The sequence below is a fragment of the Theobroma cacao genome, chromosome 9 (assembly GCF_000208745.1).
Source record: "Theobroma cacao cultivar B97-61/B2 chromosome 9, Criollo_cocoa_genome_V2, whole genome shotgun sequence".
Classification (NCBI taxonomy): domain Eukaryota; kingdom Viridiplantae; phylum Streptophyta; class Magnoliopsida; order Malvales; family Malvaceae; genus Theobroma; species Theobroma cacao.
The window spans coordinates 4,948,544-4,966,971 of NC_030858.1; the positions used below are offsets into that span (position 1 = coordinate 4,948,544).

The window sequence follows — 18,428 nt, forward strand, 5'->3', positions numbered from 1 at the left end:
CCAAAGGGACACCCCCATTTCAAACTGGGGGACAACATATAATTAGCGAAAGAGATTAGAGATGATCACACAACCACAAGAATAAAATATGAGTCTTTAGTTGACTTGGAGTCATGCAAGTACAGCCAAGTGATATTGAATCAAGCTTTTGAGATTCCCATCATGTAAATGGATGTCTGTTTCAGAAACTGGGAGCATTCCTTGGAAGTCTCAAACAACATACAAACGTCAAGGCGTTCATATATTTAGGGCAGATGGATTCACAAGAGCTGAGCCTTTTTAGTCTGAACATGTAGTTTAGGTGATCGTTTCCTTGGAAAAATAATGCTATTAGTTGAAAGTTTGCCTAATCATTTGCTTTTTAGGATCTTCAAAACAATAATCTTGACTCTTTATAATTATTACTAATTAGTTCTGAGTTGAATATTTATTCTTCAAAAGATATCCAATTAATCTTGTTTCCCATGCCGGTAATTTCAAAAGAATCCTAGGCCCCTTGGTTGGGAGAATGAATTCTTATGGTTACATAGGGCGTGACGAAAACGCTTGACAGCCATAACCGAAGCTTCTGTTCTGTATGCCTTGTGGAAACTAGTATCAAATATGTCCATACAATGGATCATGGCTGCTTCAAGAGTCAAATTCACATGGCGAATATATCTATAAATGTGAATATAGTATACGAAATGCGGTAAATATTTCAAACACATTGACTCAGATGTTGTAGAATTCTTGGTCTCTCCAGGAACTTTATCGCGTGCCTGCACGTGGAAAAGATTAACGACTGGTCAAACAAATCCGGAGGCAGTGCGTTAAATTAAAGATAAATGGAAGGCTAGTATACTAGTATATATACACAGGGCTACGCTAGAAAAAAAGGACTTTTCACAATTCAACGTATCAGATTGAACCTTATAATTAATAATCCTGAAAAGCAAATTGGTCCCTCTGCTCCCCTCTCTCTTCAATCTCTCCTTCACCATTGATAAATTTGGGAAAGAAAACAAAATCTCAAAATTCAAAAGGTTTAATTACCCACAATGCCAATTTATTGTCCTTTAATCAGCTGCCTTCGTAAAGAAGCGCTAAATAGTCCCCCAAGTCTTAGCATCTAATTTATATGATCTAGTTCCCATCTCTTGATTATAATTAAAAGTTTTTAATTAGATGGAGTTCTTCCTTGAATAATTTTTGCTACACCAGATGCAAGTCTTCTACATTTTTTCAACCTTTTCAAATTCATCATATATACAAGGCACAAAAATTTTACTAGAATCACATGATATCTAACTATATTAAAATTACTTTTTCGCTCAAATTAAAAAGCCTTAAAAATATTTGAAATACTATTAAGTCATGGTGGTTTTAGAGTGGTAAAATTATTCATATATCAAGTTGTAGTATTGTTGGTACATAAATATAATAAGAATCACTGTTCTTATTGTGAAATGATTTTAAATTAAATGCGTGTCATAAAATTTAAACATGATATCAAAACAAGTGCTACTCTGTTATTATCTCTTTCGCAATAGTGCTTTCTATGATGAGTTGTTACGTGTTAGATCTGTTATATCTAATATGAGAGTAAGTATTAGAGTGATGATAAAAAAATTACACATATGCTAAAGTTAGAGATATTGGGATACATAAATATATTAAGGACCACTTTATTTATTAATAATTGATTGAAGTTAGATATCTGTTTTAAAAGTTAAATAGGTGGTAGTTATATAACATAAATGACGATTCCGAGATGCATAAAAAAATCAATGTGTAACCCTGCTTTCCACGTTCACATGTGTCTTAATTTTTCTTTCAAAAGAAGGAAAAACGATCACACATTAAGTCAAGTCAAACAAGTTCATGCATTGTGCGGATCAATACTTCACCGTGACATAAAGGTGCAACACATGCAACAACAAATTTTTGAGAAAACAATCAAAGTATATCAAGGAGGGTAAAAGAAGCAACACAGCAGAAGTAAAGAAAGTTGTTTGTCTCTCTGCTTTTTGTTGTATATTGTTAGGATAGTGTGGAGCAAGGGAAAGTTCAAGAAAGCAGGGTCCAACTTCCAAGTGGGGAAGGCTAGACAAAGAGAGTTGGGGTCTACAGCATTGACTCGAGGCAAAGTAGCTGCAAGTTGTTGTTGTGGTCACAGTTTGTCTACTTCAAAGTCAAACTGAACTGCTAAAAATGAAGCAAACACAGTAAGACTGATCCACGAGAAGGAGACTATCACATTTCCTATTAATAACAGATAGAGCCTTCAAACATTCTAACCCCACCAGCCTTTTGACTTGTAGGACTTTGGGTTTTCGTTCATCCTGATCACTCCATAACGAAAACTAAAGTTCTTCCACTATGAAATTAAAGTCAGGAGTTTGAAGAATGTGGCTATAATAAATAACTTTGATGCTACATTAGAAACTTTGTTGGGGATGAATTTCCAAAACAGTCATTCTCTTGATTTTTCCACCACTGATAATTATTTCTTATATAATTGGCTTTGAAGAGAAGGATAAGAAAAACTTTGGGATATGTGTATTCAAATTTCGTCGGCGGCAGACTTCATTCAGGAGGATGATAAAGGAATATATGAGTACTTTAGAAAATTTGGCATCCTTTGAGGCCATAATTCACGACTTGACTGCTGAAAGTTGCCCTTGATAAGTAATTTCTATAATGTTTTTCTCTGGTAAAATTTTCTGGGTTTAGCTAGGTAATGGACACCGATTTATCAGAAAACCTACTCTTAATTTTATGGCTTACACTAAGCTTGCCTGAAGGAAAAAAAATCTTAACTACTGCAGTAGAATTTTGACTCCTTGATGAAAAATATATTGGCAAAACTTTTGAAGCTTTTGTGTTAAAATAAGCTATGGATTGGTCGGACCCATAAATTTTTATGAGTGATATCAATAACTAACAATTTGAAAAGTTTCTATTTATTAATCAAAACTAAGTATAAGTATCTATAAATCATATAAAATTAAATTTAAAAATCAAATAATCAAATAATATATCTACAAAATAAATAAATAAAAAATTTATAATTTTAAAATATTATTTGACATACAATATTATTTTTTATTAATTAGATTCTGTTCGAGTCCCAAATTATCAAATTAATCAAAAAACATTTACACACGAAATATTTAAAAATTTAATTTGAGTTAAAAATTACTAGATAAGTTGTTTTAAGAGAATGAAAAACGTAATCGAAGATTGAGAAAAAGAAGCCTGACTACAAGTCTCAACAGTAAGAATTGAATTTTTTTGGAGGGACGGGAAGATTAGTTTAAATTTTAATTTTTTTTAATAAAATTTTAAATTATAGGAAGAAATTTTTTTATCTTTTAATATTTAAATATTAATATATAAATAACTTTTTGATAAATTTACTAAAATCTTTAATCTCTTCCCTACAAAATTACAACAATGAATTCATTATTGTCATTGATTATATAAAATTCTAATTAAATAATATATTTATACAGATTTTTAGGAATTGAGTACACCACTCCCACAAGGCGGGGTCCGGGAGTTGCAGCGGATATGTGTAGTATATATGGTAGCTTAAATGGTGCCAAGATGATTGTGAGGCTTAGACAATGTCGAATATATTGATTCGATATGGGTTTTAGGGATTTTCCAAACAGTAGCAGCCCTAAAGGTGAAGAATAGTCAGACCAATCGAATCAAATAGTAATAATGTTGATAAAAGAAAATGTCATAGTTTTGTTATTTGATGATGCATGACTGACTCCACCCCGAATTTGTTACATGTGTACATCACATGCATGCATATCGATCATTGACTCATATGGACAGAAAACGACATAAAATCAACCTTCCATGGCAACAGCCATTTGGGTCCATCTCCTATTAAAAACTAGTCTTGCTTGAGAACTTGGGTAGCCAATCGCAGTATGATGTGTACTTACAAAAAACTGATTTCGATGACTCTCTAAAGACCAGAAAAAGAAAATGAAAATTATCCTAAAAAAAAAATGAGTGGGGGTGTATCATGCATCGGCTGTATGTGATCACTGACAGATGGAGACGTTTTTCTTCAACTTTGAATTGGCTAAACCAATGCAACTTTCGTGACGACTGACCAGTCAGAAGCTAATACGCACCAGTTCCGGTGACTGCGTTCCCTCAAACTCATGAACATTTCACCTCAGCAATCAAGCAAAGCTTGGTAAAACTGAGGCTCCACTGACGAAGAAGCCCCATAAACAGTATAGTGGGAAATAGTACACCCCACATGACTAATTAATTACAAGCTGCTGATTTCATACTTTCCACCAGTTTAACTTTAGTACTAGTTACATTGAACACTTCCTGTTTCCACCATAACATAACATAGCCTGGTAAACATCTAATTATAACTTATAAAAGTTATTGTCTCCACTATGTCCCTAACTCTACCACTATTTAATTTCTCTTTTATTAAAAAAAAAAAGCTTTTTCCCATCTTCAACTGTTCAACATTGATATGGATTACATTAGGGTTAACTGTTAGCCAGAGAAGCTGTAGATTGAAAGTTCCCAAAGCATGGAGCATCTTCTTCACTACTTTTAGCTTGGAAGGTAGAGCCACTGAAAAGATAGTGAGGGCCCTCAAAATCAAGGTCCAGTATGATTCCTTGATCTTCCGCACCTCCATTGCCCGACCAATTAGTAGCAAAACTCATGTTCTCCATGGGAAAGGAAGATGAATTGGAAAGACTTGAAACTTCTTGAGAAGATGACATATTGTAATTGTTGTTGGCTGTACTCGTGCTATAGTCTGGAACTTCCATGAGCCCTGGAAGAGGAAACTGATCAATTTGGTTCAAGATTAAACCGGGATAATCATAATTTTGTCGGTGATTCATTTCTGTCATATATGAAGATGATGGACTGCCATTTGCATTCAAGTAATCTGAATTCCCATTAGCACGAGCTTCAGCTTCAGAAGGAATTGAAGCAGAAAATTGTCCCGAGTTGAGATTACTGGTAGAGCTGTCAGTGGTTATTTCATTGTTGCTAGTTTTGTTGAGTCCAACTTTTCCTGCCAACAGCTTTTTCTTCAACTTGGTATTCCAATAGTTCTTTACATCATTGTCAGTTCTTCCTTGCAGTCGGGCAGCTATAACAGACCACCTAAACCAAGAACATAGTGTAAAGTTATTCAGATATAATCGAAAAGAAAATTAGCTAAAGATTTAGGTGTTGAATTGGCACTCGCCTGCTTCCTATGCTATTATAAAGAGAGCATATAACGTTATCTTCTTCGTCGGTAAATCCTCCATGCTTGATGTCTGGTCTGAGATAGTTAAGCCACCTTAACCGACAACTCTTGCCACAGCGTTTAAGCCCTAAGAAAATATAGAAATTAATTATCAACAAACAGAAACAAAAGTACATATATAAGATATAGTCTGCTTTGAGATGCAAATACATGCCATGAAATTAAATTAAATATTTCATGAACAAGATCTCATCGCTTGGTTTCGAAGAAAATCATCATTCGCGTTGACCCCGAGGTTTAAGAAAGAAGTATAGATCGATGATTAGGAGAGGAAAGAGACCTGCTTTGCGGGGCAGAGCAATCCAATTGCCTCCAGTCCCATGTTTCTCAAGGAAGTTTCTGAGGATGTTATCTTCATCGGGTGACCATGGCCCTCTTTTCACGTTGGCTTTGTCACAGCATGGAGCTCGCCCCATTGAACCCCTTAGTCACACAAATTCAACCTCACCAAGAGCAAAGAAGAAAGAAAAACCGAGAGAGAGAGACAGAGAAGGTTAAGAGAAATGCTTGAGCTACGGATGATGGTTAGGTATGCGTTATGATATGGTCCTATTCTTAAAGCTGGATACGAAACTTGACTTTTTCTGACTCTTTCATACTAAAAAACCAATAGGATAATTTTCTGCAAATGTTGTTTCCCGAGCATTGATTTCTTTTGTTTGAGAGCCAAGTCAATGCAGGTGTTTGAGAGAACACGGAGATTTCATGCTTTTGCTGTCAGCTGCAAAACCCATTGGCAGTTTTTTTGCTTACATACGCATATGACTCAAACAATGTGAAGTACTCTTACATTTGATTAATTTTCACGCGGTTTCTGCTTGACCCCTCAATATTGCCCATTTCTGTGAGAATCAATAATGCCTTGCTTCGTCCTCGCTAACATTAATCAATTCACTCTACTTTTCTCTCTAGCTTCCAGATGAATTCTACATTAGAAAAAATCAAAGTTGATTGGTATTTATAAATACTTATTGAAAATAGTTAAAAATATTATTTCTAGTATTCAAAGGGGAACATCAGTCTGTCTACAGCCTAAATAAGGATGTCCTTTTAAACCTGAAATTTTCTGCTTTTGTTGTTACAAACACATTGGAGTGAGGCGAACTGCATTAACCCGATGATTGCCATCCACCCAAAGCCGGAGGGGAGGGGGGCTAGTAGGGCCTGTCTCTCAAAATTTTTAAAATTTTTATAACAATATTTATTTTTACAATAATTTTACAAAATATTCTTATTTTTTAAAAATTTTATAATTTTATCTCTATAATAATTTTATAATTTTGTTCCTTATTTTATAATTTTTATAACATATTAATATGTCATTTGAATTTGTGTTTATCTTACACCTTATAAGAGAGTTATTGGATATAGCAAATGATCTCTTAAAAGCTTTACAACTTAAGTCTTAAGGCATACTTAATGCAATTCATTTAGTATCGTTTACTAAAAAGCATGTCCAACAATTGAGAAAATACGGATGGAAACCTTTGCTTGTGTCAATCAAGAAGTTTTGTGAGAAATATGAAATTAAGATTTCAAGTATGAGGCTAGATATAAATTAGATAAATATTGTCTTCAAAAGAATCATGCCATAATTGAGCACGATTTTCGAATTAACTTGTTTCTAGTTGCTATTGACTCATTCTTGCAAAAATTAGATTCTAGATTTAATGAGAATGTGGTGAAGTTGCTCACTCTTGGCACTTTTTTCGACCCTCACAATGATTTCGAATCATTTGATATTGAAAGTATTTGCAACTCTACAAATAAATATTAGCCTGATGACTTAGCATGATAAAATGCATCTAACAATTAAATTTATTCAAACTTGACATTCTTCATAATCAGGTTTTGAAAAATGTATTTACACTTTTTGAGTTATGTCAAGTGTTAAATGAAGACAATAATATCCAAAGTTTAGCTCCTTGTTGACAAATTGATTTGGTTTGTCTTGATTCTTCCAGTTTTCACTACAACATCAAAAGATGCATTTTATATTATGAAACTCGTTAAGAGTGAGATTCATAATAGAAGGTCAAATTATTTTTTTATAAATTCATTAATCATTTTAATTGAAAATAAAATCATTCGAGGTTTTGATATCGATTCAGTAATAGATACCTTAAACTCTATAAAAGATCGTTGATCACAATTAAATATGTCCAATTTTAACACGCAATAATTGTTAAAAAATGTCTTTATTTTGTACTTCACATTTATTTGTAAAATTTTCACATAAATTTTTTCCATCTAAATTACTTTTTATTTTTATCAAATATTAAACTTCTAATATAACTATTTTATAAACATTATTTATACCCCAAACACAAAATCCTAACTTCACAACTGTATTCACCCCGCAGCATGCCAAAAGTGCTAAAGCATTGATTGGCAGCCTCTTACAATTGGATTTCTACGGCCCAAGTTTCCAATCACGGGCTCCTCTCCATGTTCCAAGTCAACATTCTGCAAAATAGATGACCACTAAGGAAGTTGCTAACAGAAACTTTATACACTTAACCTTATTCACGTATTCTCTTCTCTCTATCAGATCAGGCATTTTCCAACAAATAAAAAGAGGACAATCGGCCACATTTAAGAGAAAATTAGTGTTTTCCATTGACAGATGATTTGTGTGCTAAAGAAAGATAAAATGACAAAGAAATGGCACCCCAAAGCCAGGGGCGGAAGGTAGTTAAGTCACGGCCCTCCAAAATTTTTAAAATATTTTGTTCATTATATAAATTTTTTAATCAAGAATAGAAGATAATATATTTATTAGGGCCGTGGTTTCCCCAAATTGTTAATATTTTAATTATTATATAAATATTTGGATTTCCTTCAAATAATGCTTTATTTAATAATTAATATAAATAAAAACTAATAAAATGACATTATAAGTCCTACTCAACTTTATTTCTCTACACCTCTTTCTCTTTCTTTCTTTCTTCTTTAAAGCATTGGATAAAATTTCATTCCTTAATGGATGTGTACAAAAGTTACCTCATTTTGGTAGTATTGTAGCAAAAACATATAGGATATGTCCTTAATATGAGATAAACTGCGTATAATGAAACAGAATACACCTAAAATCTAATGGTCTACTAGTATGAACAACCAAAGCTCTGAGCCATTTCCTTATGAAACACATGGCTCTTGCACAATCTCCATAGCTCTCTGATTTACAAAAAATCTCAACAAGCATTGTGTGTCATTCTTACTAGATAGACCTCAGTTTGACTATACATCAATACCGAAAGAAAAATCAGCTCAATTCTCTAATATTGATTTACCAACTAGCACAGAGAATCTCTATCAATTTTTAAACCAACAACATAATGCATAAATACAAGTCTTAATGGGTTGCACAAATTATGAAGTTGGAGCCAATAAGCATTGTTTTTTTATTTTTATTTTATTTTCTTCTTTTTAACTCACCACTAAAACACACTTTATTTTTTAAACGTCGAGTACAACTTTTTTAAAAAACTATTGTAAATTTTTTTTTATTTACATGTTATAAAAAATTATTATCTATTATGAATCTTTTGCTTGTTGGTTAAATTCAATATATTAGTTTTAATAATTTTTAACCTTTATTCCTCTTCATCTTTGACCCCCAACAAAAGTTGACTAGCTCTGCCCTTGCGCAAAGCAGCTTTGTAACCTAATTAAGCAAATGTTTTGGAGGACCAAATGTATTAATTTCTTTGTAAACATATAATAAAAAGCAATGTTTAGTTTTTGAATTCAAATTATACATGACACGTTATCGTCATCTTGAATTTGACTAACTAAACATTGAATATGAATATGTAAGATTTGATTAATTGATCAACCTAATGAAATACTTTTAAAATATTCGTCCTATTAAAAATAAGTATTATAAAGAATTTTTTTCATATTTTTAACCTTTAAGCCAAAAGTTGACTGAATTCTTCAAAGCAAGATTCAATTGATTAAATCAATGAAACTGAAACTTTTCAAATTTTTAACCATGATCCTTTGACAGCCACTTTCATAATAAAAAAATCTAATAAATGGATTGAATGTTTATTAGAAGATCAAAGTGAAAAGCCAAATTTTTAAAATATATTTTAGTCATCAAATTAGTATAGTTTTCATTATATTATATTCATTAGAATTTGAAAATAAAGGGATTTTCGAAATGGAAATGTTGAATTTCCATTTTTGAAAACTTTCTAGGAGGACTACCCCTAAAACTATGTATTAAAGATATATTATAATAGATTTAGATTGTGAGGGTTGTAAAGTCAAACTTTGGACCAAAGTATAGTTGGACCCAAGTCATTGGTCCGTAGTCTAAACTCATAGATGCTTTAAATTAATGAAAGAAGCTTTCTAGAAAGAGGAATATATTGGGCCATTACCCTCTCTTGAACCTTTCTTCTGGACTCAATTGGGCCCCCCGAAATACCGACAACTTTGTGGAAGCTGGAGGGAGATTTTAGTGCATTAGATGATAAGTTTGATGTTTGTTGGTTGGTTTACCGTTATTGGTTAGAACAACCTGTTATTTTTGTTCCTTGCTTGAACTGGTTGTTGTTGTAGCAATAATTCTTTCTCGTTTTTGGATCAAGGAAAATTTCAGTTATCCAAGACGGAGCCCCCTATCCTTTCCTTTACATGGTCAGGGTGACCCAAGGAAAATGCAAGAAATTTAACTGTTAAATATGTTGATTTCTTTTTTATTTTTTTAATTTCAAATGTTATATAAATGTTGATCTTTCCAAATATTAAGATTTTAACTTAAAAAAACTGCCCAAAATCAATTTCTTCTTCAATGGTTTTAGTCCTTTTTGGGCCTTGATTAGTAAGTCTATTCCCTTCATCAACTGCAAGACTTGAGATGAGTATAAAGTATAAACCCATTTCAGCAATCTCACTAAAAATAGCAAAAGCAATTCTCGGGTATTTCTTTCTTTTTTCATTTAAAAATCTAAATATCTTTATCAGTGCACTAATTAATAATTTATAAACAAAGCGAAAAGTTCCGAAGAGCTATTTTAACAATAAAAATATGAGATTCTCCTTTAAAAATCTTGAATTTAAATCCTGAATATAATAAAATTGGAGAGAATTATTTTTTATTGTATAACTAATTCAAAATCCTTATATAAAAAAAAACAAAACAAAAAAAAGTAAAAACTTTGCTATATCAATTATCCTAAGCTTTACCCCAATTCCACCTAGTTTTTGAGCATTGAGGTAAGATTTTAAGAGTGTGTTTGATTGGGAGAAATGAAATAACTATTCTATGCTTATTCTTATTACTGACTTAAAAATGTATTTAATTCGATGAAATTATTATTCTTCAAAATAGTCATTCCAGTAAAATATGGTTTATGACTATTCCAAGTTGGTGGACATAAAAAAAAATAAATTGGATGAAAATACCAATTTAGAATTTTAAAAATTACTCTTATATAATATAAATTTTTTTCATTTCTCAAGTTCTCTCTCTCTCTCTCTCTCTCTCTCTCTCTCTCTCTCTCATCTTCTGCGACTCTTGCTACATTCCCTTTATCACCGAAGGCCAACGAAGGCGAAGACGGTGGTGACGGGAAGCATCGATCTGGCACTTCTTGACCATGCAGAGCGCCTATCTAGCACTCCTTAACCAAACCAATCGCTAGAAGTGTCGAATTTAAGGCTTCCCAACTAGATCTCATAGTCGGATCTGACACTCCACGGTCAAATCCTGTCACGAGGAACATTGATTTGGCTCTCCCTGACATAATTGGGCTACAAGGAGTGCATATTAATGCTCTTTGATGGCGGCCACATCTTTGGTAGCCGATAAGAAAAAGGGAAAAAAAATTAAAATGAATTTAATATAAACAAGCTTAATTTTAAATGAAATATAAATCATTAATATTTTTTAAATTAAAATAAATAATCATATTAAAATTCAAATAACAATTCATTAATATTTTTAATAAATTATTAAAATAATAAATGTTTTAATTTAAAAATTAAATATTATAATAAAAAGCATAATGCTCAAATAAACCTCTAAACTGTTTAATAATATTCAAATAAGTTTTTATTTTTTTATTGTGTTCAATTAAGCTCTCGTACTTTTATTTTAGGTCAAATAAGTTTTTATTGTTAATGATTGATTAATTGTTATTACTAAAAATACCACTTGTCATTTTATATCCATATGACACTAATATGATACTAATGTAGAATGTGAAAAATGTCATAGAATTATATTATCATATCAAATTAATATATCATGTCATCATTAATTATGATACGTTAGTATGTTACATCATAATCAGTTATGATATTTTAACATATCATGTTAGCGTCACACGATATAGAATAACAAATAATATTTTGATTAAGTCAATAATTAGTACTAAGGGTTTATTTGACTTAAAATAAAAATTAAAAAGTTAACGATTTTATTGAACATAATAAAAGTATAAGAGCTTATTTTCTTGAATAATTTAAGAGTTTTTTGTATATTATGCCATAATAAAAAATATTTTTAGGATAAAATACCCTTACCTCATAAATTTCAGTCGAAATTACACGAAAATCCGTTAATTTTCAAAATAAACACCTCCCCAAAAAAACTATCTTCTGCTAAACATGTAAGTGTAACTGTTAATATTTTTGTCAACTTGTTGACATGATAAAAATAAAAAGATAATTTTACTTTTAATTAATTTTAAAAATTATTATTATATAATTTTATTTTTTATTAATTAAAAAAAAATCTCTCAAGATACGAGCTTTGGTGCTCCCTTGGGGAGCCCGATCAGGACTCCTAAGGGAGCACCAAATCTGGCTCTCCCTTGGAAGCACCGATGCTCCCCTTGGGGAGCCTGATTTGGGCCTCCCTGCCCCCGGAAGGAGCACTGATGCTCCCTTCCATTGGGAGCACCAATAGGTTGTTTTTTTTTTTTCTAAATATAAAAATAATTTTTAAATTAATAAAAATATATGTTTTAATTTTTTTTAATCTCTGTTAACAGTTTGTGCATTTTTTGGATGAGATGTTTACTTTGAAAACTAATAAATTTACTTGAAATTTCAACTAAAACTTAAGGGGTTGAATATTTTACCTATATTTTTATCATTTATCACTTATTTTTTAATTATTTTTAAAACTATTCATATCAATCAAATATTGAAATAATTTATAATAATAATTATTATCATATTCTATTTTCATTAACTAAACTAAATAATAACTATGTCTCTCTTATTTTATTTTTACGAAAAAATTATTCTATTTCTATTATATTTCATTATGTGAACCAAATATACCTTAAAAAAAAATTAAACAATTAAAAGACACGGCATGATGATAGGAACAAAATAAACGACCGAGACTTCACCACGGGTCTACTGAAAATGAGAAAGACTCCAAGAGGAGCTAATAATTAATGCTGTTCATTTCGTACCTAATCTGCTGCCAAAGATTCCTAGAAAATTTTTCATTTAAAAGTACTTCTACAATTCTTTAATCTATAAAAAGGTCCAAATAAAAAATTTACTCTATATCCCCAATCTATTCCAATAAAGAGAAGTATACCCAAATCATGCTTTGTCTTAATTAGCTATTACTAAATTGCATAGTATCATATAACCCCAATTCCAAAAAGTCTAAACATTACTAGTTGTTTCTATCAAAGTATCAGCATCAGATTATACAACCCTTTTTATTTTCCCTATCGGAACTGTTTGTTTCTAGGCAAAAATTCTAGGTTAGATTACATAATAAAGCCAAATCTTTTCGAACAAAACCTAACAGTCTACCCTAAACCATGGGATAAGTTTGAACATTTTTCTTTTTTTTTTATTAAATTTAAATGTTCAATAGCGAAAAGTCAGCTAATGAAACCATTGATTAACACATGAAAGGGACTTCCATTGCTTTTTCACTCCAAATTTTACATCAGTTACTTGGATTTGACGGTAACCTTGATTTGTTGGCAAATCACACTACACGAAACCCCATTTTAATTTTATTTGTGCTTATGATTTTGGCTTTGCGTTTGACAAAACCATATCACCACTCCATCTTGTCTTTTTCCTCTCTTTTTCTTTTCCCTTAATATTTAATGGTTTATATCAATCAATATGGGCCCATTCTTTCCTTTTTCTTTTTCAATTCGCAGATTTTGATCAACATCGACCATGATTAAGATCTCACATTGACATTGTAAGAAGATATCCGAGGACTTTAGGCAACACCCGGCAAAAGTCATCATCCTCACATGTCCTAGATTACACTTTCTTATACTATAAATATATTCGACAAATATTTAAAATTAATTTAATTAAAAAAAATGATAAAAGAAAACATATAATACGCAATCAGCAAAATATCTTACTCTTCCGTAGGAAAAAAAAAGTTGTTTTTTTTTATGAAAACTCATGAATTATTAGATTATATGCAATATTGAGATGAAAAGACAATATGGATAATTAAGTAGTACTAGTATTATGTTTGGAGAATTGAGAGCAAACAAAATTATTGAAACTTTGTGATTCGTTTTTAGCTAGGGCTAGATACATAATAGACATAGCACATGTGTGTTCTTTAAGTTAACTACTCACTGTAAGCGGGTCGTCGGTTGAAGGGACATCATCAGTCTAAGAATCGGGGCTGCGGACTAGCTTAGCCCTAGAGTTCACAGTCAATAATAAAGCCACATCGATCCTCTCTTCTTTACTGAGATCCATATGTTTTTCTCGATTCAGTGGATTGATATCACGACAAAAAGTGATCGCCATCGACTCAATAAAGTCGCCAACTTCAAAACTATGTATAGTTAGAATAGTAAAAGAAACAATGGGAAATTAAGATGCAATTGGAATATTTTAAAATTTCATTCGCTTGGTATTATTTATTATTTGTTAAAAAATAAAAAATATAAACAAATCGAATATTCTGATCTAAGTAAAATTGATTATGTGCTTTGTTGGGTGAATAAATTTGTAAAAAGGACAAAAAAAAAAAAACCCTTCGTCCAAAATTAGTTTCGACTGCGACGCTGGTTGTTTTAATTTTTTTTTATTTTAAAGTCATGTTGCCAATCGAAAAGGAATCAATTATTTTATTTTAGGGCAAAACATGGTACAAAATTGATGCATATTACATATTATATGGTAGAGGGCTGAATGCACGCGGCAGCCATGCAGAGGCAGCACAAAAATGTATGAACTGCTAGATGCCAACTGTCGAGTCTCCAAGGACTAGAATTTTTGAGCAGTTCCTGCCTTATTTATACGTCTTGGATACTTATATTTTTCTAATACAAATCTTTCAATAGTAAACTGTTATAACGAATTTTCATCTTTGTAAACTGCAACTCCATGCAAGTAATTACTAAAATTTTTGTACATAAAAGCTTTTAACAATAACTTGTATATCAGTTCTTTTCTTGCTATTGCAAAGAGAAGAATGAAGATAGAACAAATATAATTTAACCTGGTCAACTGATGAAAAGTTAGTTTATGTTTGGAGTCTAAATACTTCAGCTATAAGCTAATGTAACATCACTATTTGTTTCTTTGTACACGAAAATTCGGCGGATTGACAGCTGCAAATATGTTCCTACAACTTCCCTGTAAAATTCCGCTATCTTCTTGCTTTTTTCTTCTTCTCGCCTCCTTGCCTTTGGCGCAGCCAGCTGTGGGGTAACTCTCGCGTATCTCTGTCTTCGTATACGAATTAAAACGTTGTAAGACTCATGCCCCAATATGCATTTAGCTTTCACAGGACATACATATATATAGATATATATATATATAATATACATATCAAATCTTATCTTGAAATGGCTTTTGCAATTAATTTAGTTGACCATTTTTGTTGATGGCAGAGCAATTAAATAGCACTTGCTGATACCGACTCTTGACTATTTTAGAGAAAAGCATATTGTTGGTTGACAAAAACGAAAAGTAGAGAGCTGATTTCAACCATACAATTAATAAAAACAAAACAATCAAATATCTCAACCTACGAGTAAGAGGGGGAGAAACATTATTATATGAGCGGTAAACAGGACCAACCCAAAGCCCATTCGGTTAATAGTTTTAAAGAAAGGAAATTCCAGGGGTAAAATCCTCAAAGTCTAAATCAAGCTTTCATCATTGTCATTATTATTTCAAGCCCCATCAAATGGAGGCCTACATCAACCATGATTTGGTCTAGTTTTGCACGTCCAAAATCATCCAAAGTCGAAGAGTTAACGATCCAACGGCTGAGACTACATCACTTCCCCGAAAATGGACGTACCATCATTCATCCTGCCAAAGCTGAATAGAGATTCATGATGTTGCGTGTTGGAAGGGTTAAAAATAAAAGAAGAAGCAAAGTCGAGGGCGAGTCTGGCTGGTTCCTCTTTTCAGAAATGTTTCTTTCTACACTTAATAGCACACTCTGTCCATGTCCCACCTTGATTGGAACGGGAAAAGAGTTTTCTCTTCAAACCCTTGGACCATAGTAACGTAAAATATTGCCATGCTTGGTTTCTTCCCCAAAGCCACTGAAGAAAGCCATTTCAGAAAATCTCCATCTCATTCTCCATTCCACTCAGAAATTGCTGCCGGAATGACTTTTTTAGTGTCTTGACTTGGTTAATTTCCAGTCTACTCCAAACATCATCACTCATGGGAGTTTTGAGAAGAAAAGTAGCTTAAAAACAGGTTTTTTTTACCAGTACTCACATGACAAAGTCTATGTTCGTAGCATCATTCACAGATATAGTCTGTCATTCTCAGATCGATCTTGAACAAAATATACACTGCATTCATCTGTTGCAGGACCACAAGAGCATAGGTAGCTCTGAAATTTTACAATGATAATTATAGTAACATTACTACTGGTAAATAAAGATCAGCAACTTGGGTAATCATAATTAATACTTAATAAGCAGAAAATCAACCATTCAAATAGAGAAAGGGAATAATCCATTGTCTGCTACCTATACAAAAACTTAAGCCTCTTTTTTTTTTTTTGTGAGTTCTGATCTTCGGAAGTTCATAGACAATTCCCCAAAAAGGAGATTCTAGTCTTCACCTGTCACCACCCCCACCTCCACCTCCATCACTTGTAGGAAATAATATTTGATATTTACACAGAATCTGCAGGTTGGCGCAGCACAGTTACCCGAAATATATTCCAGATTTTTCAGATTTCTTCTCTGTTTCCAGATACTATTCACAGTGAGAAGATAACCCAAAATCAAAACCCCCCAAAATAGATTCAAATAAATCGGAAATTAATGAAAAAGATTCACTTGAGCGAGCTAGCTCACATCCACCTTTCTTTTCTCACTTCACCAGGTCAGAAACCCAATCCACATCCGGACCTCCAGAACATTGACCCGGGTTAACCCTACCTAATGAATTCTCTTTACTCAATTTCTCGAACATCTTTGCGCGTAAATCCCTTCCAGACTCAACTCTTTCCATCACAGGTTCCTCTTCACACCCGTTATCCCAGAAATCCAAGTACCCAATCCCAGGACGGGTCAAGTTCCGAGTGGGAGTACTAGGCAGACTACAGAAACCGGGTCGGATCACTGCCCCTCTCGGAGACCCAAACCCGGAAGGTGAACAACAGCCCACTTGAGTGGGCCAAGAGGAAGGTAAAGACTTAACCTTTCCCAGCTGCAAGTTCCTCAAGGAAGCGACCATCTCATTTATAGAGGCGGAACCCAGAGAACGACTCAGCGACTGAGCCATAGGAGAAACAGGCGGTGAAGACTCAGCCCGCGGACTCACCGGAGGAGAACCGGAACCAGGAGAAGACCAAAAAGTCAGAGTTTTAGCACAAGAAGGTGAAACATCATAAGAATCAGCAGAGTTCACAACCCTAAGCTGGTCCGCTGTATGAGCAAAGAAACAAACCCGACGCCTACAATTCGGTCCATCTTTGCATGGCTGGGTCCGGTAACGAGCCGGGTGGAGCCAGCACTCGAAAACCCCATGAGCGAACTCGCAAGAGTCACCTTTTCGACAGTTTCCTTTCCTGAAATCAGGGCAAGCCGTACCAGAATAATGATATTTTCTCGGATCCCTCCGACGAGCTTTTTCACCAGGATGAGCGTACGGACACTCAGTCCAGTCATGTGACCGTCCACGTGCGCATCTCCGAACTTTGAACTCAAACATCCTGAAATGATCACAAGAGTAAGCGTCCACCGGAGAATCGGGGTTGTCCAAACCCGAAAGCTCAGAATCCGACTCGACATCCGGTTCATTCGATGGCAAGTAACGTTGTAGCGCTGCTAACGCTTCCTGGAGGTAAAACGGGGTGCCGCTACTGTTTAAGTGGTTGTCGGCTACATTGTACTTGAGAGGAGAGTAAACCTCGGGTGTTTGATCATCCTCGAGGTTAGGCCACGGCGGAACAAGAACCGTTGGATTGGGACGATGAGTTTCCCCAAGCATCATTTTTCTTTTTTTTCCCCTTGGTTTGGTAGTGTTTGAGGTTTTTTGAGATTTGTATACAGAAACACCGGCAAGGTTTGGTTGCTTATAAGCAGAAGCTGGTCGTGGTAGTAGGGGGGATTTAACCGTGGTTAGGTTTGTAGTAACCGTAGTTGGTTAAAAATCTAGGAGCTATATTTTGTATGTTTCCGCTTTCAACTGCGGTAAAAAATATGGGTTGGGGTGGAGGTGTTGTTACCGGCCTGTTGCATAAACAGATTCGAAAGTGCTCGTGAGGCGTCTCCACGTGTTGGAAGAAACGGAATTTTGTAAGACAAAATGGAATTTCTAGTGCAACGTGGCTTAACGATGAGAAAGCTTGGAAATAGTGCGGTGACAGGTCTGTGAGGTGATCGATGCCTGGGAATATAATTAATCCAGCTAGGGCCCTAGTGTTCCAAAGGCGGTGGAGCTTGAGATCCGCAGGATAAAGATGAAAAAAAATCTTTTTTTTTTCCTACTTAAGAAAAGAAGAAAAGTAATAGTACTGTTGTACAAATAAACATACTGATAAATCTCCATCTACTTCTCTGACAGCAAAAGAAAAAGAAGGATAAATATCAACTCTGAATTCTTTATAAAACTAAACAATTAATCTCAAAATGTTAATACAAATTAAACAAATTCAAAGTCTCAAAACCGCTTA

The 18,428-nt window shown here is 33.3% G+C and overlaps 2 protein-coding genes across 2 annotated transcripts; both read right to left on the reverse strand.

Moving 5' to 3' along the window:
* Positions 4,162-6,227, reverse strand: LOC18588462 (transcription factor MYB36). Its single transcript, XM_007012888.2, has 3 exons — positions 5,580-6,227; positions 5,237-5,366; positions 4,162-5,151 (listed from the first exon to the last, which is right to left on the reverse strand). The coding sequence occupies exons 1-3, from the start codon at positions 5,713-5,715 to the stop codon at positions 4,518-4,520; spliced, it is 900 nt and encodes a 299-aa protein (XP_007012950.2). The 5' UTR covers positions 5,716-6,227; the 3' UTR covers positions 4,162-4,517.
* LOC18588463 (zinc finger CCCH domain-containing protein 20) lies at positions 16,053-17,903 on the reverse strand. Its single transcript, XM_018128182.1, has one exon. The coding sequence runs from the start codon at positions 17,744-17,746 to the stop codon at positions 16,622-16,624; it is 1,125 nt and encodes a 374-aa protein (XP_017983671.1). The 5' UTR covers positions 17,747-17,903; the 3' UTR covers positions 16,053-16,621.